Source organism: Colletotrichum lupini, chromosome 10 (assembly GCF_023278565.1).
Source record: "Colletotrichum lupini chromosome 10, complete sequence".
NCBI classification, from domain to species: domain Eukaryota; kingdom Fungi; phylum Ascomycota; class Sordariomycetes; order Glomerellales; family Glomerellaceae; genus Colletotrichum; species Colletotrichum lupini.
In genome coordinates, this window is record NC_064673.1 from 176253 (window position 1) to 204039 (window position 27787).

General features: G+C 43.6%; 8 protein-coding genes across 8 annotated transcripts; 3 read left to right on the forward strand and 5 right to left on the reverse strand.

Moving 5' to 3' along the window:
• Positions 1 to 1439: 1439 nt before the first annotated feature.
• Positions 1440 to 3878, forward strand: CLUP02_17256 (fungal specific transcription factor; the record flags this gene model as incomplete). Its single annotated transcript, XM_049296169.1, has 4 exons — positions 1440 to 1622; positions 1697 to 1743; positions 2036 to 3301; positions 3368 to 3878. The coding sequence occupies 4 exons, from the start codon at positions 1440 to 1442 to the stop codon at positions 3876 to 3878; spliced, it is 2007 nt and encodes a 668-aa protein (XP_049137393.1).
• Positions 3879 to 3937: 59 nt separating this feature from the next.
• CLUP02_17257 (formyl-CoA transferase) lies at positions 3938 to 5977 on the reverse strand (the record flags this gene model as incomplete). The annotated part of the gene is made up of 4 exons (XM_049296170.1): positions 3938 to 4365; positions 4419 to 5421; positions 5510 to 5740; positions 5969 to 5977. 4 exons carry the CDS (start codon positions 5975 to 5977, stop codon positions 3938 to 3940), a joined length of 1671 nt encoding a protein of 556 aa, XP_049137394.1.
• A 381-nt stretch (positions 5978 to 6358) lies between these two features.
• On the reverse strand, positions 6359 to 10031 carry CLUP02_17258 (uncharacterized protein; the record flags this gene model as incomplete). Its single annotated transcript, XM_049296171.1, has 17 exons — positions 6359 to 6687; positions 6756 to 7435; positions 7495 to 7586; positions 7644 to 7670; positions 7734 to 7807; positions 7870 to 8264; positions 8335 to 8403; positions 8458 to 8510; positions 8569 to 8620; positions 8687 to 8945; positions 9002 to 9117; positions 9190 to 9252; positions 9291 to 9390; positions 9461 to 9529; positions 9609 to 9704; positions 9735 to 9794; positions 9863 to 10031. The coding sequence occupies 17 exons, from the start codon at positions 10029 to 10031 to the stop codon at positions 6359 to 6361; spliced, it is 2703 nt and encodes a 900-aa protein (XP_049137395.1).
• A 112-nt stretch (positions 10032 to 10143) lies between these two features.
• CLUP02_17259 (uncharacterized protein) lies at positions 10144 to 10269 on the reverse strand (the record flags this gene model as incomplete). The annotated part of the gene is made up of 1 exon (XM_049296172.1): positions 10144 to 10269. A coding segment is annotated over one exon (126 nt), but the record flags the coding sequence as incomplete, so codon positions are not given.
• Positions 10270 to 14292: 4023 nt separating this feature from the next.
• On the reverse strand, positions 14293 to 14451 carry CLUP02_17260 (uncharacterized protein; the record flags this gene model as incomplete). Its single annotated transcript, XM_049296173.1, has 1 exon — positions 14293 to 14451. A coding segment is annotated over one exon (159 nt), but the record flags the coding sequence as incomplete, so codon positions are not given.
• Positions 14452 to 18823: 4372 nt separating this feature from the next.
• Positions 18824 to 22724, forward strand: CLUP02_17261 (alpha-1,4-glucan lyase; the record flags this gene model as incomplete). Its single annotated transcript, XM_049296174.1, has 10 exons — positions 18824 to 19128; positions 19204 to 19664; positions 19722 to 20685; positions 20748 to 21194; positions 21245 to 21512; positions 21574 to 21615; positions 21672 to 21942; positions 22008 to 22114; positions 22171 to 22338; positions 22422 to 22724. The coding sequence occupies 10 exons, from the start codon at positions 18824 to 18826 to the stop codon at positions 22722 to 22724; spliced, it is 3336 nt and encodes a 1111-aa protein (XP_049137398.1).
• Positions 22725 to 22750: 26 nt separating this feature from the next.
• CLUP02_17262 (carotenoid cleavage dioxygenase 1) lies at positions 22751 to 25169 on the reverse strand (the record flags this gene model as incomplete). The annotated part of the gene is made up of 5 exons (XM_049296175.1): positions 22751 to 22820; positions 22874 to 22911; positions 22990 to 23137; positions 23278 to 24938; positions 24996 to 25169. 5 exons carry the CDS (start codon positions 25167 to 25169, stop codon positions 22751 to 22753), a joined length of 2091 nt encoding a protein of 696 aa, XP_049137399.1.
• Positions 25170 to 26828: 1659 nt separating this feature from the next.
• On the forward strand, positions 26829 to 27202 carry CLUP02_17263 (uncharacterized protein; the record flags this gene model as incomplete). Its single annotated transcript, XM_049296176.1, has 2 exons — positions 26829 to 26894; positions 27068 to 27202. 2 exons carry the CDS (start codon positions 26829 to 26831, stop codon positions 27200 to 27202), a joined length of 201 nt encoding a protein of 66 aa, XP_049137400.1.
• Positions 27203 to 27787: the final 585 nt, after the last annotated feature.

A 27787-nucleotide genomic window follows, 5' to 3' on the forward strand; every position in this document is an offset into this window, starting at 1 on the left:
TCCGGGTTAATATTTACTTACTTATAAGGGATTAGGATTTTATTTAAGATCGGGTTTCGTCCTCCTTTTTTTTATCCTAACTCGCTAAGGGTCGTGCTCTAGCTTATACCCGTATTAGTAGTCGCTAGCGTATTTAATTTTAATAGGGATATATTTAATCCGCGCGCAGGTCGTAGTAAATCTATACTTTTACTACTTAACGAATTTATTAAAGTCTAGGAAATTCCTACTTCCTCTCGCCGTCTCGCTATTACTCTCGTTTTTATTATTTTTAGTAATTATTATTACCTTTCTAAATCGCTAACTATTATATTTACTAAGATCCTCTTTTTTATTTAGTATAAAAGGGTAGGTTTTAATAGTTCTTTTTAATAATAATAGTAGTAAACGTTTATATTACTATAAGAAGATATAGTAATTAGTCTCGGGATCTTTACTAGTTACTAATTTCTACTATCCTATATACTTCTAGCCTCCTAAGCCTCGTGCTCTTTATAATCTCTAAATAGCTTTTTTAGTTAATTTCCGAGATCCGTAATACTCTTAGCTTAATACCGTTAGGACCTCTAAATCCCCTCCTCTTTTATTAAACCGTCCCCTATACTATATTCCTAAATAATACCCGGGGGGTAGTTAAGGGAGCTATAAAGAGGTTATCTAAATTGCGGGCTTAAGGTCGTACTTATAAGATCCTCGTAATAATAAACTTTCTTATATATTATAAATCTCTTAGCTTAATAACTCTTATAAAGTTACTTTTATTACTAAATAAGAATATTTACGTTTAGAGATCCCCTTTTTTAATTACGTAGTACTTTTTTATACCGTACTTCTATTAATTTAACTAGTTAATTTCTAATCGCGGGCCGGCTATGGAAAAATCGTTTAGTAAAAAAGCTACTCGGGGCGACGGTAAAAGGCTAGTTACTTAAATAGTTCCGTTAATTAACGTAGTTTAACGTAATAAATATTAACCTCTCGTAAGTAATAAAGGGCTACGATTACTTAATTCCGTACGGTATTCGAGAATCGCCTCCTTTTTTATCTATTTCTATAAGGTTAATTAATACGAATCTCTTATCCCGTACGGTATTAAGAAGTCGTCTCTTCTATATAGCGAGATACTTTATTAATCTACGATAATAAAATTTAATTACTAATTAGTATTAGTATCCTTATTATAGGGTAGTTAGTTCGAACCGTAGTTAACGAAGAGATTAATTAAACTATATAAATATCTACGTAGTAGGTATAAAAAGGAGGTTCTAACCGTAGGTTAGGCTAGCTACGATAATCGTAAATAGGGCCCCCAATTGGCCCCTGCGCAGTCGGCTGTATGCCGCGGTCGAATTGGACTTCTAATCCGATAACATCCTTTGGACGTCCTTGTCAACATTTTTGGTAGCTGATGATCTCGACAGGCCTGCGACTTGTGTCGCATGAAGAAGGTCAAGTGTGACGGCGGTAGACCCAAGTGTACTAGATGTCTGGAGCTGTCTCTCATGTGCAACTATGCCGACGTTGTTAAACCATTCAAGCGGCGGACGCGGTCCAGTAGGGCGCAGGCAACAGCTGGAACCTCAGTGTCCGGATCACCTGATGATGGCTCGACTCGAGCCGAAGTATGTGTCCCAAATCATGACAATTTACAGGCAGCACCCGTTTCTCAAGAGCCCCCGTCCGAGCTGCACAGCAGCGGCAGCACTCCTCCTTCATGCGGAACGCGACCCTCTCCTTCTATAGGTTGGTTTGAATCAGAGATCAGTGGTTGTACTAGGGAAAATGTTCGTTGTCATTGACGATTTATCTCTTCAAGACTCTCTCATGGGTGCAGGACGAGACTTGAGATATTTCGGTACGAGAGGTCTCTATTCCGAACCAAATGCAAAAGTTGATTCCCTCTATGTCGGATTGGAAGTCCAATTCGACCGCGGCATACAGCCGACTGCGCAGGGGCCAATTGGGGGCCCTATTTACGATTATCATAGCCAGCCCAACCTACGGTTGGAACCTCCTTTTTACACCTACTACGCAGATATTCATATAGTTCAATTGATCTCTTCGTCAACTACGGTTCGAACCAACTACCCTGTAATAGGGATACCAACACTCTAGGCCCATCTTCCGCTATCGCGTTATTTCGAACTCGACCGCCACCGTTCGACGAGCAAACAGCATCGGCCCGGCGTCCAAATACCCAGTCGGGCTCAAAAACAGGATCTTGGTCTCTATGGACTCACTCCAAATTACAAGGAGTCTTTGAGAAACGGGTTCACTGCCATCTGCCGTCGTGGCCTGAAGCTCTTTCACTGGTTACGGCCTTCTTCGAGGAAAAATACATGGCTTTACCGCTCTTCCACCCACCTGCCTTTGTCGCACTGCTTGGTCAGCAATATTCTGGAGATTTCGATGGTGGCCCTGCCTGGTGGACCTCATTCAACGCTGTTCTGGCAATTTCTCAAAGGAGACGCGTTGAACAAGGGATGTCTGACGACAAGGAACTGGCCTGGGGCTATGCGGCCAACGCACTCGACACGGTTCTGGACATACTCATGAGGGCCACTCAAGTCATGTCGGTCCAAGCTCTGCTGATATTAGCCTGGTTCTTTCTGGGAACTCCCAATCCACAGCCCAGCTTCATGTTGGTTGCCAACGCCATTCGACTCGCACACACCATCGGGTTACACAGAAAGGAGTGCAGCTCGTCGCTGAGCCCTATAGAGAAAGCGACGAGAGCCAATGTATTCTGGCTTGCTTTCTCTCTGGACCGAGAGTTGAGTCTACGGACCGGGCGGCCTCCTGCGCAAGATTTCGGCGGCTTTGAGGTTGATTTGCCTGATTTACTGTTGCAGCATGACTTCAGCACCCATGCTCCTTCCAACGGGCTGGTCAACATTTTCATAGCCGCTTCTCGCCTGGCTGTCATCCAAGCTAAACTATATTCCAAGATTTATCTTGGAGAAGGGGTTAACCCAGGCGTCATTTCAGATGCTACGCAAGCACTAAACCAGGACTTAGATGACTGGCGAGCGGAGTTTTCGACAGTCTTGGATCTTGATAGTCATCCCGAGCTGACCAACTACTCTTCTGTTCTACGCTTGAACTACACCTATCGGCATTGCGTGATTCTGGTTCATCGGGCACAGAGCGAATATGACTGGAGGTCTTTGGCGTCGTCGGAGCGGTCATCTACAGTTCTGTCAGGCCAGGTCACAACCTCTATTCAGAACTCTGTGGATGCTGCTAGAGCAATTCTCCAGCTGGATGTACTCGTCCCGGATACCTGGAAAAGCTTGACTTGGTAAGTAATCCCATTGTGCGAACCGTGTCGCAATTTTTACGAACAGTTGCTAATTATTCCTACTAGGGACGTGATTCCGATCAGTGTCACTGCCACCCTCATCCTGTCCCTTTATACTTTGCGTCGACCCCGCACACCAAACGTCGCCGAGGACCTCGGTTCTGTCTCAAAAGCTCTGAAGCGTCTTGCCTCCATCGAATTTTCTGAACCTGGCTCATATTTGACTCCGGTACGAACGGTGTGTCAGGATGCGTACAGGGCTGCCCTAGGGGCCTTCAATACGTCCAACAGCACATCATCGCAACCAGGAAATACGACCTCTGACCAAGGCCAAACTGCCGCTCACGGCAAACAAGTCCACCAAGAGAGCACTTCGGACACCATGCGAGACTCTTCTCAAGTGGCTTTATCAGATCTTTCTCCCCTGCTCGAGCCTCATCACGAAGCAACTTCGAATCCAAGCAACGGGATCAACGGAACTAGCTTTTTGCCGTTTGACCAGAATACCCTCGATTCTTGGGGTGTTCCTTGGGGATTTGAACATCTTTTGGGAGACGATACTTCGATGTTCATCTGATAAGCTAAAGCGTGCCCGGGGCTATTTGCCATTCCGGACGAAGATACATACAACAAGCTTCATGAGATCCACTCGGGCTTCGACCTTCCTCTTCGACCTGTCGGCTCCTCCCACCCAATTTGAGTCGTTTGAAACTTGAACGCGGGAGCCAGAACTCTGATGTCCTCGTCGAGCCCGTAGTTCCGTCCGCTCATGTCCCAGAAGTATTCGGGATGGGTGAAGATGTCGGGGCGAATCTTCTTCCAAGACTGGTGCGTCCTACCAACTAGAGTGCCCATATCGTCGTAATGCCGCGGGCTGAAGTCGGGATCCCGGGCTCTGAGCTCTCGTTGCTGCTCTTCGGAGTAAAGGCCCAGGTTGTAGTACCAAATATTGTACTGCGTCAAGCTGATCTCAATATCAAACGTGACATCCTCCGATGTACGAGCAATCAAGGCCTGGATGGCAGCCGTGGCACCAACCAAGCCTGTCTGGTAATCAGAGTTGGCTGAACATTCGTTAGCAAGCATCCATGTGCTCCAGCGAGTCCGAATGACTTACGCAAAAGCGGGACAACAGCCTCATCTAGGCCGAGAAATTTGCCTTGCAGATGAGAAAGCCCAACCAAGCAGTCACTAATCTGCTGCCATCCAGATCGATGAGCTAGTGGTCCCTTGAATCCGTAACAGTTCTCCCGCATGTAGATCAGGCTGGGATTCAACTCTCGCAAGGAGGTCGTATCGAATCCCAGTCTCTTTAGAGCACCTGGACGATATCCATCTACTAGGATATCGGCACCCTTTACGAGTTCAGCAAAAGTCCTCTTGCCATCGTCCGTCTTGAGATCAATGTTGGTATCCCGTTTTCCCGTTTGCAAGTCTGGCATTGTCGCCCCAAAGTCGGGCAGCTTATCGCATGACACGCGGAGAACATCGGCTCCGAGGACGCTCAGCATCTTGGACACCGCCGGGGCCGCAATGACCCGGGAAAAGTCAATGATCCTGATGCCCGCGAGCGGCTTGAACCCCTGATCATCTCGCGCTTTCGGCCACTCTTTCCTCGGAGCGGGCACTCGGGTCATGTTCCATAGTGGTTCCTTGGACATGGTTTTGCCTTGCTCGCTGGTGAAGAACTCATCTGGTGTGTAGCATACGACACCTGCTTGTTTGTACTTCTCGTTGGCGACTTCTTCGATTTCTTTGGAATGCCAATGGGTGACTTTCTCGGTGTAGATCTTGATGGCTTCTTCTGGGGTCACGTCGACATCTTCAACACCCAACATCTCCATTGTTGGCCCAGCGTTCATCGACCCGTGCAAGTGGTACCATCTGCCGTCCTTGGTTTTGTAGACATTTGTTGCGTACCGCCTGATGGGCTTTGAGGACTGGTGTATGTCCATCTTGGCAATCTCTGCCGCCATCTGCGGGTTCTGAAGAAACTGCTTGCCGCCGACCGTTGGCAGCAGAACGGATTCCAGGAAAAGCGTCGCGGAGTCGGTGTTGACTTGGACATCTTGATACTCTGTTCCGTACCTCTCTGCCGCAGCGACGTTAGCTGCGGTGGGCTAACAGGGCGGTTAGAGAAGCGGACGACTCGGTGATTTTCAAGGGCGTGAGGACGAATGGTTTCGCATCATCTCCAAGAAACTTGACTTTTGTAGCGGCTTTCTTGAAAGAGTCTGGGAGACGCAAGGCGGGGTCGGCCAGCAAAACATCATTGAGAATTCGAGATGCCTCGGAAAAGACTGAATAGTCTGCCATGGCTGCAACCTTTGGTGAAGTACGGATGACCTCAACGATATCGTCGTTCCTGCCAAAGTTGTAGGAAGTTATATGATCAAGATCGGCCCTATATACATGTCCTTTGTGCGCCTCGGAAACTCCCTAGGCCAGGGATATTGGGGTCAGCTTCATGTCGTCAGTGCCACAGCTGCTCAAAACTCCGGCAGATTCGCCTCTACGATGTTTCGGGCTCGGCCCGATGCAGCAATCGTCTGCCGGCAGATGGAAATACATAGACGATGGACCTAAGAAAACATCTCCTAGTCATGCGGAGTATCTGGCGAGTCTCTCATTCGACGCGCTCGCATTTCTAGCTGGGACTCGTTTCACCGGTGGCATGTTGGTGGGTCTTGGTGCCGGAGTTTCGCGTTCGGAGTTTTGGTCACGGAGTTTTGAGCTCCTGGTGTGACATGCGCCTGGCACAGCTTTCATCGTGGATCTAGACCTCCCCGCTCATGTCGGAGAGTGGCATTCGGTTTTCGGGGCCAATGATAGGCAATAGCTATCTCCCTCACTATTTACTCATCGTCGTAAGGACTCAGAGAATCAGAGATGGTGTCCGATCGTAAAAGCGACAGCTCCCTGCCCTTCACGCACTATTAAATGCTCAGTCTGTTGATTAGTGGAATTAGAATATTAGAAGCTACCTGATTTGTGAATATTACTAAGAGAGCGACAGCAACACTTCGCCAACCTTGCACGTCTGCATCAGACTGCAGCCTACTGAGCCATGTCAGGGTTGAACTCCAGCGCCAACCAGACATCGACGTTCTTGCCCTTTCCTCCCTGCCACTTGTGCCATGGGTAAGAGACCACATTGTTGTGCCCGCGGACGGCATCGCCGTACGAGTCGCGGTACCACAGACCTCCATGCTCGTTGAGACGGGGAAGTGGGACCTTGTCGAAGTCATCCGGCCCGGCAGACTCAGGCTCCTTACCTTCCTTGAGCCTCCACATACCTCCGGTCTCGGTTCCAGGGGAGAGACAGATGTGGATCTCCTGGAAGATATCGTTACCGTGGTTGTGAACTCCACAATTAACATTGTGTCCTGCAGAGTATGTGGTAAGCAAATCGATCAGAAACAGTTTCCGCTCCTGGAACACTATTATAACTCACCAGCAGTCCAGAACTGCAGATGCGCGATCTGTGATTTGTCGTCTTGGAATCGGAAGTGGAAACCAGACATGTTGGTGAAGTCAACTCCCTTGAAGTTGTCACCCCACCAAAGATCTTTAACCTTGGTGAACTTGAGGTCGGGGAACTCCAGGCCAAGTTCTTTGGTGTTGAACGTTGTCTTGACGGGGACATCCCCGGCCTTCTCCCATACGCCAGGCTCGCCGAGAGAAACGATTCTCAGGATGATGGCCCCCTTCTCTTTGTCGGCGCTGAGTTCTTTGTCTTCGCTAGAGATAGGCGCGATCCGGGGGAAGGGAGGCAAGCCGAGCGCTGTACGAGTGCCCTCGATATCAGCAACGGAGCCGTAGAGGACCTTGATGCCATCCTTCTTGCCCACGGGGATCTTTGCTCCAAGAGGGTGAATTTCGATGCTAATTGCGTAGTTTGCAACCTCGATCAGAGGGAAAGACTGTTGACTCTTGACTTCCTTGGGCCGAGCCAGATACACCAAGCCTTCGTTATCCCACACCGTAGGTACGATGTGACGCTCAGTCACGGCGGGCTTGGGCTTGGCAAACTTATTGACGTGAAGCGTAATGACGGGCTTGGGCTCTTCGTAATACCGAGGAACATTGTACTCGACCGAGATCAAGTCAAGCTTATCAGAACCAGTGAAGTTGCTACGAACGTGCCGTGTCAGTATTATACCAGCCAATCCGACACGGCTTCGGTAACTTACCCAATTGCGATGCGAGCTGATGATTCTTCTGCGATCTTCCACTTCGCGAACAATCCCTTCTCGACATCGATTGCCTTGTAGTACATGATGCCCTACGAAACTTGAGCTGCTAGGGTCTTGAAAGGACCAAATGTTGCGTTTCTACTCACCTTGTTTGGGTTGGGTCCCTTTGTCGGCTGTAGAACTGGATGTCAGCAACCAAAATCTTGTCATAGATGCGGGGCGTCATGCAGACTTACGACAATAGACTCCAGGTCCTTGTCGCGATCCAGAGATCCGAACAAAGCCAGAAGGAACTCATCGTCGCCATCGCCTACACGTAGAAGACTCTGGGTCAGCCAGCCGTCAAAAGCATTTGTTCTCAAAGAAACCTACCATCGAAATCGGCACAAACAATGTAGTGGCCGGGTCCATCACCGTACTTCATAAGCTGGTTGGGCGTGCCATATATATCCAGGATGTGGCGCCTCCACTGTGTGTCTTTCATACCACGACCAACCTTGGACAAGACGCAAGCCGTTGTACCGTGAAAGGGGTCCAGCGTCGCAATGTAAGCAAACGGATCGTCGCCGATCTTGCCAGCATCAGCGCAGCCAGTGCCCCAATGGTCACCAGATCCCGGCGATAAAGAGTTGGGCTGCTGTCGATCCTCTTTCGGCTCTCCACTTGAGAGGAGCTGTCGCTTCCACGAGCCCTCTTCGTAGTAGAGCCAGTTGGCACCTTCGCGGGATGAGACCATGATAGAATCGAGTCCAGTAGGACCATTGAATCTGAACTTTGTTTAGCTCCCGGAATCTCTGCTCTTCACGTTGGCGTGCGGAGTGAAAAGCGTCGACCTACTTTTTCACCGTCAACTCATGAATGACGGTGAAGTTTTCATCGTCAATGATTGAGCGTTGCCACTCAGTGCTGACGAATGTTAGCGAGTCACTACTTTATTTTGGTTCGAGGCAGTTGACTTACGCATTGAGGACATCCTCAGGAGCTTGGAAGCGGATGATGGGGATGGGAGTAATCTGTAGATAGTGATTAGAGAGCAGGAACAGAACGCATTCTGCCACGGCGACGACTAACCTTGTCGTGCGGTCCACAAACAACCGATGCGGCAACAATCTCCATCACGGATCTAGTCAAAGTTTAGCCCAATGAATCGCAGTCTAGACCTTGTGGATAGGCGTCAATCCCCTCGTACTTTTGTGTAAAGTATCCAGCCTTCATGCGATGCATCGCAGGCCAACGGCCGATCATTCGGAGTTTCCACGGCTCTTTCCCCAAGTTCTCACGACCGGGGTTCTCAAGCCAGGAGATCCAACCTCCCTTGGGATCACACTCAAGCATGAATGGACCGTAGTCGTGGCAAACCACAATGTCGCTCAACCCGTTCCTGTTGATGTCAACGGCCACGACGGCGACTGGGCTGTCGAACTTGGCCACTTGATACTTCTTCCATGCTATTGATTTCATGTCAGAACCATTATCTTGTAAGTAAAAGAAGCATGCCACGTACGTCCAGTGATGTCGATCTCTGATGCATAGAACTCCTCGCCCTTAGCCTTAGCCTCATGTTTGGCGGCGGCAATGGGGTTATCCAGGAACTCGATTTCTCCGGAAGCCAGTCCAGATCTTAGAAAAGAGTCAGTGTCGATCGGGTATCAGACGTCCAGCCGCGAGTTATTTGAAGATCGAGATTCTTACGCAACAAGTCCTGGAACTTCGTCTTCACCAAACTTGAACGTCTCGACCCAGTAGCCGTCTTTTCTATTGTCTTCAATGACAGCACGCCCGAATTCGGGTACTGGAAGGTCGATGGACGCCATTTTGTTTTCTTCAGAATGAGGGTTAAGGTGAAATGCTTAGGGAGAATGATCTGCTTGGCCTCATATCCAAAAACCACAGCTGCGCAGCAAGTTTTATACTATCCGACCTAATCCAAGTCATCGTGGAGAAACTGCATGTATTCACGAACTTGACACTCGCAAAGGCATGGACTCGGTATCGCTAGCAACATAGTATTCTTCGTCCCCGCAGGCCGGATCTAGAAGTAGTTGAGTCAGTCTCACCATGTTGGCTTGCCGGTAGATGATGTCTTAGCTCAGCTTTTCCGCATGGCGAACAGTCGGGCGGGGTATCTGGCATGCAAGCGCCCGACGCAGGGACCGCCAAGTTCGAGACATCAACGCGGCCAAATGTTGTGTCTAGGACAAATTCGACTCCGGGGTAGGATCAGCGGTTGATGGAACGATCAGGGTCCGGTGGAGATTGCATGATTCCGGGCTCGGAACTCTCGGCGAGGTCGAGAACTTGGGGCTTGGAAGTGGCACCATGGTAGTAGGCAGTATGGTGAAAGTTGGCCAATTTCATGGTCCACTTTGGGGCTGATTCTGGATCATTTCGTGAACGAAGAACGCCCGAATTCCTGAAAATATGGCCTGATCTTCGGGGAGCTGGCTATGTGTTTCCGGCTCGGATAGCTGAGGGGCCAGGCTGAAGTGGTGATAGGTATTCGCATCGCATGCAGACTTCTGTCCAGCGCACATACCCATTCAAATCAATCAAACAAATAAGTCAAACAAACAGTCAAATATAGGATTTTCAGCAAGTCAAACAATCAAATATTCTAGCCCGTATATTTGATATATTTAATCAAATCTAGAATCTAAGGGTGGGCCCGAATATACCAATAATATACCAAGAAATTACGGGAAAAAAGGGGCCGCCCGGACCCGGACTCGAACACCGGACCTCCGGAATTAAAGTGGACCCGCCCCAAAAATTCGGCGCCTTTGGCGCCGAATCGACTACACCATTTACACCTCTAAAATGCTCTTACTTGTGCTCTATTCTATAATCAGTAATCAGTTAAATCAATCAAATATTTGTTAAATTTATCAAACAATCAAATATGGCGCGAGAAATGAGCCAAATAATCAAATATGAACCTCATATTTGATTTGTTTGTATGGGTATAAGCGCTGCTTCTGTCGTAGCCTTGCCTGCGCCTCTATTTTGAATCAGATCTTTAGCGCCTCGTTGGGAACGTCCACGGATCTAGCCAGCGAATTGCGTCGACGCGCGTTCAGCCTGCTTAAGGGTCGGGTTTGCGGGTTCTTTGAACGGTGCCTGGGCACCGGCGTTGTTCCTAGATTCTCGCGTTCCCGTCTCCATTGGAACACAAGAGTCGGTCCAATAATTACAACTTTCAAGAGACATCTGTCTCAGGAGAATTAGCCTCCGAGGCGGCCCGCGGTCCGCCCCGCATTCGGGGATTCGGTACTGACAGGAGTTCAACGTGTGGACTACATGTATATTTGCGGGGTTGAGACTATTCTGGTTGAGAAAAATCACAACAGTTTATAAAATGCCCGTGATACTGGACGAATGCAAATCTGATAAATCCCTCACCTGAATAATTTACTATTCTAGGACGACTTGGCTCGACAAACTAAGTGACATACTCGAAGATCATCCTGCAATGGCTGGTTAGCCACCGTGTCACACTGAAAAAGGAATAATACTGTCTCTCATAGGTTATTCAGACGCTATTAATATCCCTATTACAGGGTAGTTAGTTCGAACCGTAGTTAACGAAGAGATTAATTAAACTATATAAATATCTACGTAGTAAGTATAAAAAAGAGGTTTTAACTATAAGTTAGGCTAGCTATAATAATCGTAAATAAGGCCCCTAATTAGCCCTTATATAGTTAGCTATATATTATAGTTAAATTAAATTTCTAATCCGATACTAACTTTGTCTTTTTTTTATTAATTTAATTACTATAGTTAGAAATATAATTCGACCTCGGGCCCGTTTACTAAGTCGTCTCCTTTTCCCCCTTTTCTTTACTTTTTTTATATAACCTATCCCTCTATTTATATAATAACTTTTCTATTACTTACGAATTACTCTAATCCCTTATTTAATACTACTTTTATAAAAGCGTTTACGAGGTTATTTTTATTATTAATCTAACGGATTTTAAATATCTCGCGCTTTTTATATAATTACCTAAGGGCTATAATATCGATTATAAACCTCTTTTCCTTCGTTATTCCTAATTTAATAAAGCATTCGTATAGTAAATAAAAATCGGTATAAATAATTATTAAAATAAATAAAAAGCTAATTCGATTAGTAATCTTCCTTAGTATTATTAAAATTATATAAAAAAAGTTAACGCTATTAACTATATTATAAACCTCTAATACTAGTATACTTCTTATTACCCGCTTATTTTTAATTAATAAATAATAAATCATATTACTATATATAATAAATTCGCTCTCGCTTATATTCTTATTAACTAGGATAATAATATACCCTAATTACGAAATAAGGTCGTTATTATTTATAAATAACTTATTAATAAAGACGTAAAGCTTACTAATCGTAAAGTTAATTAAGTAATAAATAAAACCTCGATCGAGATTTATTTATTATTACTTAAGCTACTTATTAAGTACCTTAACGTCTCGTTTAATTAGATCTATAGCTTATACTACCTTAATATAATTAAAAGTTATTTTAAATTAATAAATACTTATAATATATACCCCTCGCGCGAGCTTAGCCTTATACTACTTTTTAATATTAATTATATTTAAATTAATAAAATTAATCTTCTCGCCCTACTCCTTTTATTAAAAAACGATAGTTTCCTTTTTAATTATAAAAATCCCGCCGTTAAATATTAAGGGGGTATTTATTATAAAAACCTCTTTTAGCTTCGCTACGAAGCCCGCTTTTTAAAGCTCTTTATTCTCTTTTTTTATAAAGTTAATATTAAATAGGCCTAATATATCGTCGGTCTATATTCTAACGATCCTAAATTAGTTACTTTTATACTCTATAATTAATAAGCACGGGTTATATATAAAAGTAACTATTAATAGTTAATTAATATAAAAATCGTAATAAGTAGCTTATTAATAAGTACCCAATTCTACGAGCCTATATAGTAGCTTAAGTACTTTAATAATCGTACTTTTTAAATACTTACTAACTATTTCCTTTAGTAAATAGGCTAGGATTTTTTTTATGAGCCCTATAGCTAATTAAATATAAGCCTAAGTAATATTATAGCTCTAAATCTCGTATCCCTTTTTTTATAATAATATTATTAGTATTATTATTAATCATTAGCTATAGTGCTATATAATAAGTAATTATATAAGTAGCGTCGCCTTTTTAATATTACCGTACCCCTAAATTACGTATCTAAACTTCTCGTATAGCTAGGGTATTCCTTTCTCTTTAATCTTACGAACTATTCGTAATTTAAATATATAGAGGTTTATATATTTTTTTAAGTTATATAAGATAAATTAATAAACCCCTCGATTATAAAGAGTATTTACTTTGATAAGATCTAATCCCTTATATAGCTTTCTAATAGTTATAATTACGCCTTCTTTATATAATTTAATTACTAGCTCGAAATCGGCTTTTTTTTTTACTATATAAAAAGTATTAATTACTTCGTTACTAATAATAAATTACTACGTTAGGGCTTATTATCGTAGTCTTTTATAACGTCTTATTAATAATATTAATACCCTTTTAATAATTTCCTTTTCCTCGTCGTTTATTAATATTACTATAACGATTTCGTTAAGGATAATTTCTTATACTTCTACCGCAGGTTATATAGTTTCCCCTAGCTCTTTTTCTTTTTATAAATTAAAAATTACTTCGTTAAGATCTATATAATACGGTCTAATTACTATAATTAATACTTTAAATAGTTAGTTATAATTTCTCGTAACTATATAAGAGCGCTCGTTAATAGAAATTAACTTATATAGCCTAGCCTATTATTAAGTAATTTTGTACTATACTTATATATCTAAATTTAGTAATATATCTAAATTACCCTCTATATTAAGCCTATTACGTATAGTAATTACCTCGTTAACTTACTTTTTTATACTTACCTTACGTAGTACTCGTATTACTTTTTTAATTACTTAGGCTCGTTAACTTATATTTAGTAATAGTAGCGAGGCTAAAGTCGTTTTTAAATATACTCTAAATACTAATAGCGTTAATATAAGTCCGTTAGGCCCCATAATATCGTTATAATATTTAAGTACTATCTAAAAGCATTCGTCGTTAATAAAATCCGGATTTTCTTTTTTAATAATTCTAAACGCCCTTTTTAATTATTAATATACCCTTTTTACTTTTCTAATACTATAATACGCTTTAATAAGTATAACTTTTAACTATATACTATAGGCCGTTATATTATCCCTAAATTTTATTAACTTAAAGCTAATATTAATATCGGTTTTAATACCGTTTAGCGGTCCTTAGTATATATTAATCTAGCTTTTTTATAAAGTTACCTATATTATTTTTATTTATAAATCCTAAAGGAATTACCTTACTTAGAAAGATATAGCTACGTCGATTATATATAATACTAGCCGACTATTTAAATAGAAAATATTAATAACGATTTCCTAATTAAAATTAAGCTTATTACGCAATTTAAACTTAAATCTGCGTAGGCTTTATATATTTATTTAATATTAATGATATACTTTTATTAACTACTCTAGCGCCCCTATTTTAATATTATTATTACTTAATTACTTTAGGAAGTTATATAACTTTATAACCGATGAGTACTTAAATCTCTAGTATAATCTTTTAAGCTTACTTTCCGTTAAGTAATTAATTAACTTCGTATTATTAATAAGCTTTATAAACGTATACCCTTATTATTATTTAACTATTTCAAAATACTTACTATTAAAGATTCTATTCTTCGTATTATTAAATATAATACCTAGTTAATCTATATTTTTTAAATATAAGAGAAATAGGGTATTAACAGGTAAAATATAAAAAGTTATCGTTCTAAAGTACGTCTCTATTTTTACTATACCTAGGGCGACGATTTCTTTACTTAGGCTAAAACTAATTTTTATAATACTCGCTATTAACGTATTAAGTATTATTAGTGCGATTTTTTATAGTACTTAGAATTACCCTTTTCTTTTAGTTAATTATTACAATACCTTAATATTTAGAATAATTTTATAAAGATTATTTAGGCCGTACTTTTTATTTATATAAAATACTTATATAAGCTTAGTATTTAAGGGATTTAAATAGTATAAAAAGGACCTCTCTAGCTACCCCTAAATTTACTTAGTACTATATTCTTTTTTTTTAAATATTAAGAGAGATAGCGTCTTCTCTTTAATTATTAAAAAAATAGGCTTCGGCCCTATTAAATTCGCCCTTTTAGCCGCTTTTATATTTATTATCTAAGGGACCTTCCCTTACTATTTATAAATAAAAGCTTACTTATTAAGAACTTCTATTACTTTCTATTTATTTAGCCTCGTATATTCTTTAAAAGCTAACGGGGTAAAAAAAGAGTAGTTAATATTATTAATTTCGTTATAATTTAATTCGTTAGTATAGGGAGTAAGATCTTCCTTATCTTCTGAATCTCTTATAGGGGGTATATACTTTAGGCCGCTACTTTAGCTATTATTACTAAGTTCTATACTCCTAGATCTACCCTTATATATAATAAAAAATTAGTTAAACTAACGAGGGCTAGTTTTACTATTTATTACCCTCGACTTTTTATACTATTCGTATAATTTAATACGCTCTTTTTTAAAATAGTTACTTAACTAATATCTATCCTTTTTATAAATATAATATTACCTCTTTTATTACCCTACTTATAAGTTAAATCTCTACTTATTTAACGAATTTAGGCCTTTTTATTAATAATTACCGTATTTAACCTCTTTTCTTTTTTTATTATATATTTAATTAATTTAATATTATTAATAAGGGCCGTTATATACTTAGAAATAAGTTTAGCGCAGTATTTTTATTTTAATATTAAAGCTAAATCTTAGCCTCGAGTAGAGCGTCTCGTAATTTTTAAATACTTAGTATAAGGTTATTTTTATTTCTAATATATACTAAACTACGATATAAAGATATCTAACTTTTTACTTATTTATCTCCTTATTTAGCTAGGTTTTTACTAACTTATTAATTCGATTAATAAGTTTTTTAAGGATCTCTACTTACGATTTACCCTTTATTATCCTAGTTATAAATATAAAAAAAATCGCTTATAGCTTAGATAGGAGCTCTAAGTTCTTATTATAAGTCTTAAAGCGGCTTCAGATTATATTAATTATACTAAAAAAGTCGTTTCGATCGAAATTACGTACCACTTCGTAATAATAATTAAAGGCTTTACTTATGAGTATAATATTAATTACTAAATAGTACTAGTATTCCCTAATTCCGACTTTTTTATAATAATTATAAAATATTATTAAGGTTTTTTATAAAACCTTATACTTCCCCCTAGAATATAATTTCTTTTTTAAGAAGATTTTTTTAAAGTTTATAAATTACTTCGTATTTATTACTAGATTTTTAATATCTATATACGATCCCTACGTCGCTACGTATTATTAATAACTTCGGGTTGTTTACTTCCTTTTTTATTAACTAATCGGCGCCGAATTTTATATTAATAGTAATAATAAGTTATAAATCGAAATAAGTAGAATTATTAATTATTATATTTCTAATACTATATTTTACCCCGGTATATCCTTTTATAATAATAGATTTCCGTTAGTAATTATAAAAAGAAAATTTAAGTCGTTTACCTTTTTTTTAAATTTATTAAAGTAATTATACGCTCTATTAACCTATACCTAGTTCTATAATACGAATTCCTCCTTTATAATTATTACTATTAATATTTCATATAGCTCTTATAATTATAATTACGTTAGTAATACCCCTCGCTTATAAAAAAGTCTATTAATTATTTTCGTAATTCTTAAACTTACGCTCGCAAACTATTTATCTAGCTAGTAACTAAAGTTATTTATAATCTTATAAAATAGAGGTTACCCCTATAGCCCCTTTTTTTTATAAACCTTAGTTAAATAGATTAATACCGCGTTAATTTACTTATTATTAAGCTAATTTATAATTCTATATATTTACGTCCCCTAATAGTCTAGGTTAATATTTATTTACTTATAAAGGATTAAGATTCTATTTAAAATCGAGTTTTATCCTCTTTTTTTTTACCCTAACTTACTAAAAATCGTACTCTAACTTATACCTATATTAATAATTACTAGCGTATTTAATTTTAACGAGAATATATCTAATCCGCGCGCTAGTTATAATAAATCCGTACTTTTACTACCTAACGAATTTATTAAAATTTAAAAAGTTCCTATTTCTTCTCGCTATCTCGCTACTAGTCTCGTTTTTATTATTTTTAATAATTACTATTACTCTTTTAAATTGCTAACTATTATACTTATTAAAATCCTCTTTTTTATTTAGTATAAAAGGGTAGGTTTTAGTAATTCCTTTTTATAATAATAATAATAATAAACGTTTATCTTATTATAAAAAAATATAATAATTAGTCTCGGGATCTTTATTAATTACTAATTTCCGCTATCCCGTATACTTTTAGCTTTTTAAGCCTCGTACTCTTTATAATCTCTAAATAGCTTTTTTTTTTAACTTACCTCTTTTAGGGTAGTATTTTATAAAAGTAGTTAAAAATAGACGCTGGGCAGCTTATAAAAGAATTATATAAATTATTAAAAACCGTATAGGCCGTTAAATATAGTTAATAAAATTAAGCCCTTTTTTTTATAAAATCATAAATTTTAAAAACTTACCGAAAATACCTACTTATTACTTATATATAACAAGGTTAAATACTTTAAAAATCTTATTTTTTATAGCCTCTCGGTACCCTATTTTATATTTTTTAAATAGTCTTTTTTATAACTTAATTATAGTTAAATAATTATCGCTTATTAACGATCCCTTTTATTACTTAGTTAATTTTTTAAAATTAATAATCTCGCGCCGGGAGCTAATATAAAAAAAAGCCCTTTAGTAACCCTTTAAAAAATTCTTTTTTTTTTTCTTCTTAAATTCTCGTTTTTTTAGCCTTTTTTTAAGTTAATAATAATTTTAATAAGAAGTTATAAAACTATTTTAAAATAGCTACCTTTTTTTTAAGTTAATTTCTAAGATCAGTAATACTCTTAACTTAATATTATTAAGATTTCTAAATCCCCTCCTCTCTTATTAAACCGTCCCTTATATTATATTCTTAAATAATACCCGGGGGGTAATTAAAAAAGCTACGAAAAGATTATTTAAATTGCGGGCTTAAAATCGTACTTATAAAATCCTTATAATAATAAACTTTTTTATATACTATAAATCTCTTAGCTTAATAACTCTTATAAAGTTACTTTCGTTACTAAATAAAAATATCCGTATTTAGAAATCCCTTTTTTTAATTATATAGTACTCTTTTATACTATATTATTAAGCTCGTTCGTTATACTAATTAATTAAGCAGGTAGTTATTACGTAAATATTTCTTTTTACTAATTTAACTAATTAATTTTTAATTACGGGCCGGCTATAGAAAAGTTATATAATAAAAAAGCTACTTAGGGTAATAATAAAAGGCTAGTTATTTAAGTAGTTCCGTTAATTAATATAGTTTAATATAATAAACATTAACTTTTTATAAGTAATAAAGGGCTACGATTATTTAATTCCGTACGGTATTTAAAAATTACCTTTTTTTTTATCTATTTTTATAAAGTTAATTAGTATAAATCTCCTATCCCGTGCGGTATTAAGAGGTTATCTTTTTTACGTAACGAGATACCTTACCGATTTATAATAATAAAATTTAACTACTAATTAGTATTAATATTCCTATTATAAAATAATTAGTTTAAACCGTAGTTAACGAAGAGATTAATTAAACTATATAAATATCTACGTAATAAGTATAAAAAGGAGGTTCTAACTATAAGTTAGGCTAGTTATAATAATCGTAAATAGGGCCCCTAATTAGCCCTTGCGCAGTCGGCTATATGCCGCGGTCGAATTAGACTTCTAATCCGACAGACGCCACTATTCCAGGAAAGTTCAGTGAGATGAAAATTGGACTATCATCTCAACATTTTCTAGGAATGAAAACGGCAGAAGTGGGGAGAAAACGAACATCCTGCCAAGTCTCGGTCGTAGAGCATGGAATCTCATGTTTCTAGCTCGTGAGATCCTGTCTTCGCTTGTGTATTGGTATCTCCGCAATAACCGTGACCAAGAAGGATCGATTCGGACATTACCACCATATAAGACGTGAGCCCGTGAACCCGAAAAGCATCAATCATCCAGCTCAATTAACGTGCTCCCCTTGAGTCTTCCTTCCCACTACCATCGCTAATACCTTGTTTTGACACCTACATCTTAATCATAATTTTCAAAATGGGCGGCGGAGACGTCTCAGCTACCAAACTTCGAGATCACTTCATCTTCAAGAAGGCCGACGACTTCTTCCAGGATGAGATTGATGGTCAGGGCTCTGGTATAAAGCAGCCCAAGTCGGTGTCGTACAGCGATACCGACCAAAAGCTCCCTGACGGCAAACTCAACCCAGCGTGTAGCCATGGAAGAATCTTCAGATTCAATGATGGATCTCTGCTTCTTGTTCAGTTCTTGAGGCCAAGAGTATGGAGAATTCGCTTTGATCCGCATAACACGGAGCCATCTCACTTTTCGGACTACAACACGTAAGTGTCCTAAGTTGTCTTCTGATTTCGCGTAGAGTACCGCGAGAGAACGTGTCCTCTAACCATCCGTTATAGCCGTACTCTCATCCGAGATACCACCACCGAGCTGATTAGCATCTTGGACAAGTGCGAAGAGCTCGCATGGCAGGTTGAGCTGATTGAAGATGACCAATACTACATTTTGCAGTCGGTCGTTCAGCGGACCCCCAATGCACCCCCTGAGAAGGAGGTTCAGCTTTGGATTTCTCGCAACCCTTTCCAAATCACCGCAGTTCGTCTTTTGAAGAGCCTTGCTCCCGCTGAGGCGAGACCCGTGCCGCAGACGTTCGAGAAGGATGTCGTCGAAAGCCTCACTCTTCCTGTGAACGAAGGTTTCCGCCCTGCTGTGATCTGGAAGACCAAGCCAAGGGGTTTGCTTTATGGCGAGCACTCTGCTATCTTGTGCCTGGACAAGTCCATTACGGCTGATTATATGGGCTTTGGCGAGCAAGGTGGCAAAGACCTCTTCAAGAAAAAGACGTACATGAACTACTTCAGTAAGCCCACCGAAAGCTTTGCGTGGATCATGTAACTAATGAAAACCCCGCGCACAGACTTTGACAATATGAGGTACCAGAACGTCTACGGCGTCGGTCCCTTGGATGATCGTGAGCCTCTCTATCACTCGGAACCGTACTGGATTGAGGTGGACGCCCAACCGGGATATCAAACCCAGATCGGAACCTTCATCGACAACTACTCCCAGATCTGTGTGGACATTGGCATGAAGGACCCAACTCAGCTTCGTGTGGCGACGCGTTTCAATAGTTTCCAGGGCATCTTCTTCGCCGGAGACAGCATTCAGGAAGTCATTCAGCTATACACCTCTGTCGTCGGCAAGCCGAAGCTCAAGCCCCGATACGTCCTAGGTTATCATCAGGGGTGCTACGGCTATGATACGCAAGAGATGGTCCTGGACGCTGTCCATCGATACCGACAGGCCAACTTCCCGATTGATGGTATGCACATTGATGTCGATATGCAGGATGACTACCGCACCTTCACCATCGACAAGCGTCCGGGTCACTTCCCCAACCCGGAGTGGATGTTTTCTGAGCTGCGCAGGCTCGGTGTCAAGTGCAGCACCAACATCACGCCATACATCAGCAATGTGCCCTCTGGCTCGTACAACACGCTGAATGAAGGCCTCGAGAACCAGTACTTCCTCAAGGATGAGCGAGAGCTGGATCCTTCAGCCCCTGGCGCTCTCGAGCAGCGGTACATCCAGTACGGCACCAGCAACCTCTACTTCACCAATCCCAACACGGACAAGCCTGACTACTGGGATGGAGATGACTACACCTTCTCCAACAGCTTTAACAAGAGTGTCCCCTTCCATGGCGGCGTCTACTACGGCTGGAAGAATGGCCACCCTGGACACTACCCCAACTTGAACAACAAGGCCGTCCGCTACTGGTGGGGCAAGCAGTACGAGTATCTCTTCGAAACCGGCCTGGACTTTGTCTGGCAGGACATGACTCAGCCCTGCATCGCCGAGCAGTATGGTGATATGAAGTCGTAAGTTGAGATGACCCCCCTTTTGTCAATTGGCTCATTCTGATCTGTTTCTCCCTCCGCAGCTTGCCCTTCCGCTTACTCTTGGACTCTGATGGGTGGTCTGGCGACCCCAAAGCCGCCGACAAGAAGAAGGCCATTGAGATCTGGTCCTTGTACAGTTACAACCTGCACAAGGCCACCTACCACGGCCTCAACCACTTGCATATGAAGACCAAGGATAAGAAGAACGACAAGCTCGCGTGGCGCGAGAACCGACGCAACTTCATCATCGGACGCGGCAGCTTCGCCGGTAGCCACCGCTTCGCTGGGCTTTGGACTGGTGACAACTCGTCGACCTGGGAGTTCCTCCGCATCTCTGTTGCGCAGGTCCTCGCTCTGGGATTGTCCGGCGTCACCATCTCTGGTGCTGATGTCGGTGGATTCGAGTTCATCGAGTCTGAGAGAAACTACCCCAACCCAGAGCTGATTATTCGCTGGTACGGGGCCTACTCCCTTTTGCCCTGGTTCCGGTAAGTTTTGTGCTCCAATCTCAATTCTATATGCCCGCTAATGTCTTCAGAAACCACTACACGAGGTTCCGAACCTGGATCGACGGCCCTAACCAGGGCAAGATGAGAAAGGACGGCAAGTGGTTCCAGGAGCCGTACGCCTATCAGCTGCACTACGAGCAACACAAGGATCAGTTCCAGGGTCGTGAGGCCGAGATTTACCGAGCTGTGTTGCCGACTTGCCGCTACTTGATCCGTCTTCGTTACTCGCTCATGCAACTGCTCTACGATGCCATGTTTGAGAACATGATCAACGGTCTGCCGATTGCCAGAGCCATGGTGAGTACCCGTCATCAGCATTACAACTTGATAGATGCATGGACTAACTTGTAACTCGAAGCCCGTCACCGACCATCTCGACCGCTCTCTGTTCAGCGCCGATGTATGCTACCTTTTGACATCTTCCATCGTGATTCCCACCTGCTAACCTTCTTGCAGAACCGTCGCTTCACCAGTTCCCAGTATATGGTCCGAAAGGATCTCCTGGTCGCCCCTGCTCTCGTCGGGGAGGATGGGCGCAAGAAGAAGTCGAGAAAGGTCTACCTGCCGTACCCCGACTCCTGGTACCCCTTGAACCTGCGACCTGACGACCCTCTCGGCGTTCCTCTTGGTCCCGCTGCCTCTGGTGGCCAACGCATCGAGTACGACTGCCGAATCTCCGACGACGAGCGCCAACTCCCGTACTCGACTCCCATGTATGTCCGTGAAGGTCAGTAATCGTCGCCATTTGACAAGCTTTTCTTGAAAGAGATCTTTGACTAACGAACAAATCAGGCGCCATCATCCCCAAGGTCGGCGTCAGGGACTACGTTGCCGATCCCAGCACGACCCCTCAAAACGCCAACCCCATCACCGTCCACGTCTACCCCGGAAAGGACAACGTAAGGACTGAGATCCCTGCTTCTATCAAGACTTGTTCTGACTGAAACACCTACAGATTTACGATATGTATCTCGACGACGGCATCTCCAGGGACAGCGCGCCAAAGAACTCTACATTGGAGACCGCTGTTGGCGCGCGTCCTTGGTACGGCGAGGCACACCACTACGACGGTCTTGCTGATGCCCAGGCTAACGACAACTACACAAAGGTCCAGATCAAGCAGGTACGTCGCATTCATCTCGTTCCGTAGTCCTACAAGACAAGGACACTGCCATCTGGGAACAAACATGCTGACAATCACGGTAGTTCACCCAAAAGAGACTCTCCGACCAAGAGGACTTCGGAAAGTACACCCGCAGACTCACAGCCAACGCGCCCCACAACAAGTTCGGCGCCGAGGCGTCCAAGTACATTGGCACAGACTACACCTTTGTCTTTTGGCACCGCGGAGAGAGCAACCTGGACTCCATCAAGGTCAACGTCACGGGCGCGGACCTCCACTACAACGTCAACCACGGCGTCAGAGCGACCATTGTTACCGTTCCCATTTCCGCGGTTCACTCGGAGAAGGGAGTCGAGATCACGTTGGAGTTTGACGGGGACTATTAAAGGCTGGTCTGAGGGCTTGAGAAAGATCATGCCGGAGATGCTTGGTTGCTCGAAGGGTACATGTTCCCCGTTGTGCTTTTCGTACCAGTAGTTGCGCTTCATGGCGAAATAATGCCCAACCTATCGTTTATTCTCCTCTGTAGCAATACATTGCGCCATATGTTCGATGAGCCTGCAGCTGAGTGCCCTTGGGCAATTGACAGCCTACAGAAAGTAGCGAAAGGTGAGCAGTGGGAGTCTTTTAATTCAGAAAGGTCTAGGGTACATCCAGCTCAACCAAGCTCAGCCGTAGCAAATCATTCAGTACAGGCTCATTATCAACACATTCGAAAAGACTGAAACCCATGTCAGCCTGAGAAACCAGTTTGCAGACGTCTAAATCCCTGTCGTCGAAAGTCTGCCGCAATGAAGTTCTATCCCGCATGATCACTTGTCTCGTAAAACGCCAGACCAACCAATCCTTCCAGCACCGCCGCAAGTTTCATTCATCGTAAGGTTCATAAGAAGGTTGTAAAAGGGGGATCGAGAAGGTATAGAAATAATCGGTCACTACGCGCCCGGTCCGGAAGGGGCATGGATGCCGTGGAAGCCAACGCCAACGGCAAACTCGCACTCTGCCCTGCCGAGCTCCGTCATGGTCCTGGCATCGAGGCACAAGAGATAACTCGTCTGCGCGGCGCCGTCGAGCACGACGCTCAGAATCACACCGTCGTCTTCGGCCATCTGTCCATCGGTGCCATCGGCGCCGCCAGCGGATGAAGAAGGCCGAGGAACAAAGATTGGCTCGCCGGGCGTGTGAGCCGTGGGACACTCCCACATGAGAGCTTCGGCGGTATCGGCGTCCGTCTTGACGATTGTGTCGAGAAGGGTGCTGAGGCCGCGGTCCGAGAGACTGTAGACGTAGCGGTGACGTTTCGTCAAGTGCGCAGGGTTGATTGTGGGGAGTTCGCCGGCGTGCGGGGCCGGGATCGAGACCACGAGCTCCGGTGGCGGTGTAGTCGTCACTGTTGTTATCTTTTGTGTTTGTGAGTCGTCGGGTTTGGGGATTCTGAATTTGAAGCGTTGGAGGCTAGCCCAGCCGTTCTTGTAGCGCTTGTTCTCGTCTGTCCAAAACTTCTCGCCGGCAGAGTTGCGATTCATGATGACGTCGTAGTAGAGATTATAGAGAATGTTGAGATTTTGGTAGCCTGCTATCTCGCAATAGACGTCAAGCATGCCGTCGCTGCCGTCGGCCGCCGGCTCCTCAAAGGCGTTTGTGGCATGGAAGAAGAAGCCCGCGGGGGTGTCGAAAGAGGCGACGACGCCGTTCCCCTGGTGGCGATCGATGAAATACCACTTGCATGTGTTGGTCTTGTCGAACGGCACAATGGCGTCTAGAATGTTTCGTTCCCAGGGGACAGAGAGGCCCTTGTAGCCCAAGTGCGACGAGGGAATGCATAGTACGATGAACGATTCTGTGAGGAAGAAACTGTGGATGTAGGCTGGCTTCGCGTCGGGCCCGGCAATAGTTGCAAGAATCTCCGTCTCGCCCGTCGCAAAGCTAGTGCGGAAGATGCGGTAGGTCGACTTCATGGCGAAGGCAAGGTTGAAGTTGTACATGTCGCCGGTAACCGGGTCGCGCTGGGCGTGGGCGCAGGACATGGGACCGGAGAGAGACGGATGGAGTTTTTCCTGCTTTGCGAGGCCGATGGGTTCCAGGGTCGCTGGGTCAATCTCCATGAGAGGGCTTGAGTCGGTTGATAGCCAAAGGCTGCGGACAGCGTTACGGTGGCCTGGCCCCGCGGGGCCTTGATCTTTCGTATCGAAGCCGGGGACATTTGCGTTGACGGCAACGCAGATATTGGGAGCAGTGCCGCGGGCGAAGACGCCCATAAACTTGCCAAACATCCCGACACAAGGGTCGGCTTTTTGGCCAAAGGTGTAGCGGTTCTGGTGGCCTGCGGCTTTGATGGAGGCGACGAGGTCGTCGGATTGCCGTCTGGAGGAGTAGAGCACGCGGGTCTGACCGCCTGGGGATTCAGGAGGAGTAATGTCAAACTTATGCGTCTGGGCGAAGCCGTCGAACCAGTGGGAAACGTAGTAGGTGCCCTTGGGTGTGTCTTCGATCTTGCAGCTGCCCGGGCCCGTTCTATAGAGGGCGCCGGCGGCCCAGACTGGGATCTGGCCTTGGACGTGCAGTTCGATGGGACCGCGTTCCTCGGTGAGGCCATCGAACTAGAGCTGTTAGCTGGCGTCTTGGAGGGCATTGATGTAAGAGAAGGGGAGGCTCACGCCTGCCTCATTTGGCCATTCTTCGTAGGGCGCCCTGAGACGGTTCTCCTCGAACATTTGAAGGTCTGCTTCCTCGTCTTTGGCGGTACGCCTGACGGTTCTGGCTGAGATCTTGGTGTTGGTAGACATTGTTATGGAGGTCGTAGTCGTTTTGGTTGTGGTTGTGGTAGCCATTTTGGGACTTTATCTATGTAAACAGAAATGAATGGGCGACAATTCGGTGGTGCTGGATTTGCAGCTTGGTGTGTGCCGTCTAATTCCAAGGTCAGTGACATTTGCGAGTTGTATACTGAGGCAGAAGTATGCATGAGGTAAGATGAGTAAGAGAGTAGTGAGTGTGTTCACTCAAGAATACTGCACGGACAGCAGATGTCGAGTGAAAGACACTCAAGATGAGGCACACGCATGAAAGCTGCCACGTGAACTGGCAGGTATCAACTTACGCTATTTTTCAGCCGGTGTTTGCTAGTTTGCTAGTGACCGGATCGGTGCAAGTGGCCGGTGAGGCTCGGTGTATCGGTGAGGTAGTGTAGTTGTTGTTAGAGTCGGTGAGTTGTGAAAGAAGTGAAGAATCCGCTATGCAAGAGGTGGACAATCTTTTGGCCCCCAGGAAGAAGAAGCAAGTATTGTTGGTCGCCGGCATCTAATGACCCATGTCAGAGAGGCAGCACAGATGGATGAAACGTAGGCACGATGAGATCCTAGATGAGCTGCAGAGCGGAGATGAGAAAGAGGGAAGAGGATGGCGATCTTTTAAGTAAGGTAGGTAGAATGCATATGTATGTTGACGGGCCATGGGATGGGTCTGCTTACATGACGGTGTTGCTACGCAGGATGTCAGGCGATGTACAAGCATTAAGCGCCGGGAGCATTCATCAAACGGGATGAATGAAGCAGTGCGGCGTGAGTATGTGAGATGTATCTCAGTACTCCGTAAACGTAGGTAGGTGACTGTGAGGGCGATACGGGGGAGACGAGCTGAATGGTGCGAGAGCGAGATACCTACCTACTGTTGCGAGAGGCGAGTAATTATCGACCGGGGGCACAGAAGTGCGGTGAAAACGGTTACGGACGTAGGAGCGGGTGGTTGTTCGATTAGTTGATGAGGGGTGTGTGTGTATGTGTGTGTGTGTGTGTGTGTGTGTGTGTGTGTGTGTGTGTGTGTGTGTGGATGTCCAAGGTGAGAGTGAGCAGAGTGAATGAGAAACCTTTGGTCGTCAATGGTCGATCGATACCACTTTACCCGGCGTGTTGGTGAGATGGGACGGGGATTGAGATACCCATGCGCAACCCACGATGCGACCAAGACGGGATTCCGAGTAAGCGATGCGAAGAATCGGATTGAAAAATCTCAGATCCGATCAGACAACTAGGTAGAAAAGCAACGTGATTGCGACAGTACAGCGGAACGGACGCGAGGAGAAGGGGATTGATTCACAACTCCCAGGATAACTTGACGAGGTAGGTAGCGGAATTCTCATGCAAGCCGTTTTGGAGAAGGCGGCGCGGGCGGGACGGTACGGCCGTAGCAGGGCGGAGGATGGTCAATGTGCGCGGCACCAAGAGGAGCCTATTGATGCGGGCTTTTTACCGAATCCAGACAGCTTCCAAGTTAAGGAAGAGTGGCATACGGAGTAATAGTATGAGCTTTGCAAGCCAGTAAGGGTCTGGGCAGTTCCCGAATGTGTGGTATTGGTGGTGTTGCTAGGTATTGTTGTTGTGTGTTTGGGGTGGCACAAGCGACAAAGTGACATTTAGTGGCGGTGGGTGTTGGTGGTGTTGGTGTTGGTGTGAGCAAAGCGGGAGCGGGAGCGGCTTGTTGAGGTAATTGAGATGGATGTCGACTGTCTTTACTTTTTCCTTCTTCTCTTGCTGCTTCCCGTCGGCCAGAGTAGATGGGTAAAGTATTGGAGAGAGAGTCAGACATACGCATGAAGAAGTGAGTGGATGGTTCATGTCATCATTGATTCAGACAACGGTGCCAACGGCGGGATTGCAGAAGACCGAGGGTCCCGCTGCACCTGCCATGGTGTCGTCATCGAAAAAAGGGTGACTATTTGGCGCTGCCACAGACAGCATGTGTCAAACTGTGTGGTCCATCGACGGGTGCAACAAGCGTGCAACAAGCCTCTCTCTTCCTCTTGATTTCTCAGTCAGCCACACCCGAAACCCCAAAAGCCAAGGTAAAAGATCTGACCAACCTTTGATATGGGCCCCTGGCCACGGGGATGGAACGATGGATTATGGAGCTACTGAAGAAGCTTATGTCGGACTTTCAGCTTGGAATGTCAAGTTCCATCGCGTACGGAGTAGATGCTAGTGCGCACTGCGTGCATGTTCATGTCATGTCGGAGCGTGGAGACTTGTTTTTTTTTTTTGTGAGATGTGCGATCGATGCAACGTGATCATGAAATGATAACCGAGTACTGATATCAGACCGCATTCGCCCAACGTCAGATGAGACCCATGCCACCGTAGATCAATCAATGTGTCTTTCAGTTCTCGGGGTTTCCTGTCTGCGGCCTGCCCATGTCGGACAATGCGCATTTGTCAATGGGCCTCATTGTTTCGTTTCGAGCTGCTTCGTCCAGCGGTGATGCAGAAAGAATTTGGTGAACCTCCCATCCGGGATTGCTTCTTCATCGTCTGCTTTCTTCTCTTTTCCTTTGTTGGTTCATTGGTCGGCTGGTCGATTGGCGATGGCCCTGGTGAGAGTAAGAGTGGAGGTGTTGGTCTGGGCCCTGCACTGTGGGCATCTCACCTCAGCCTGGGAGATTCAGGTTAGGTACGTA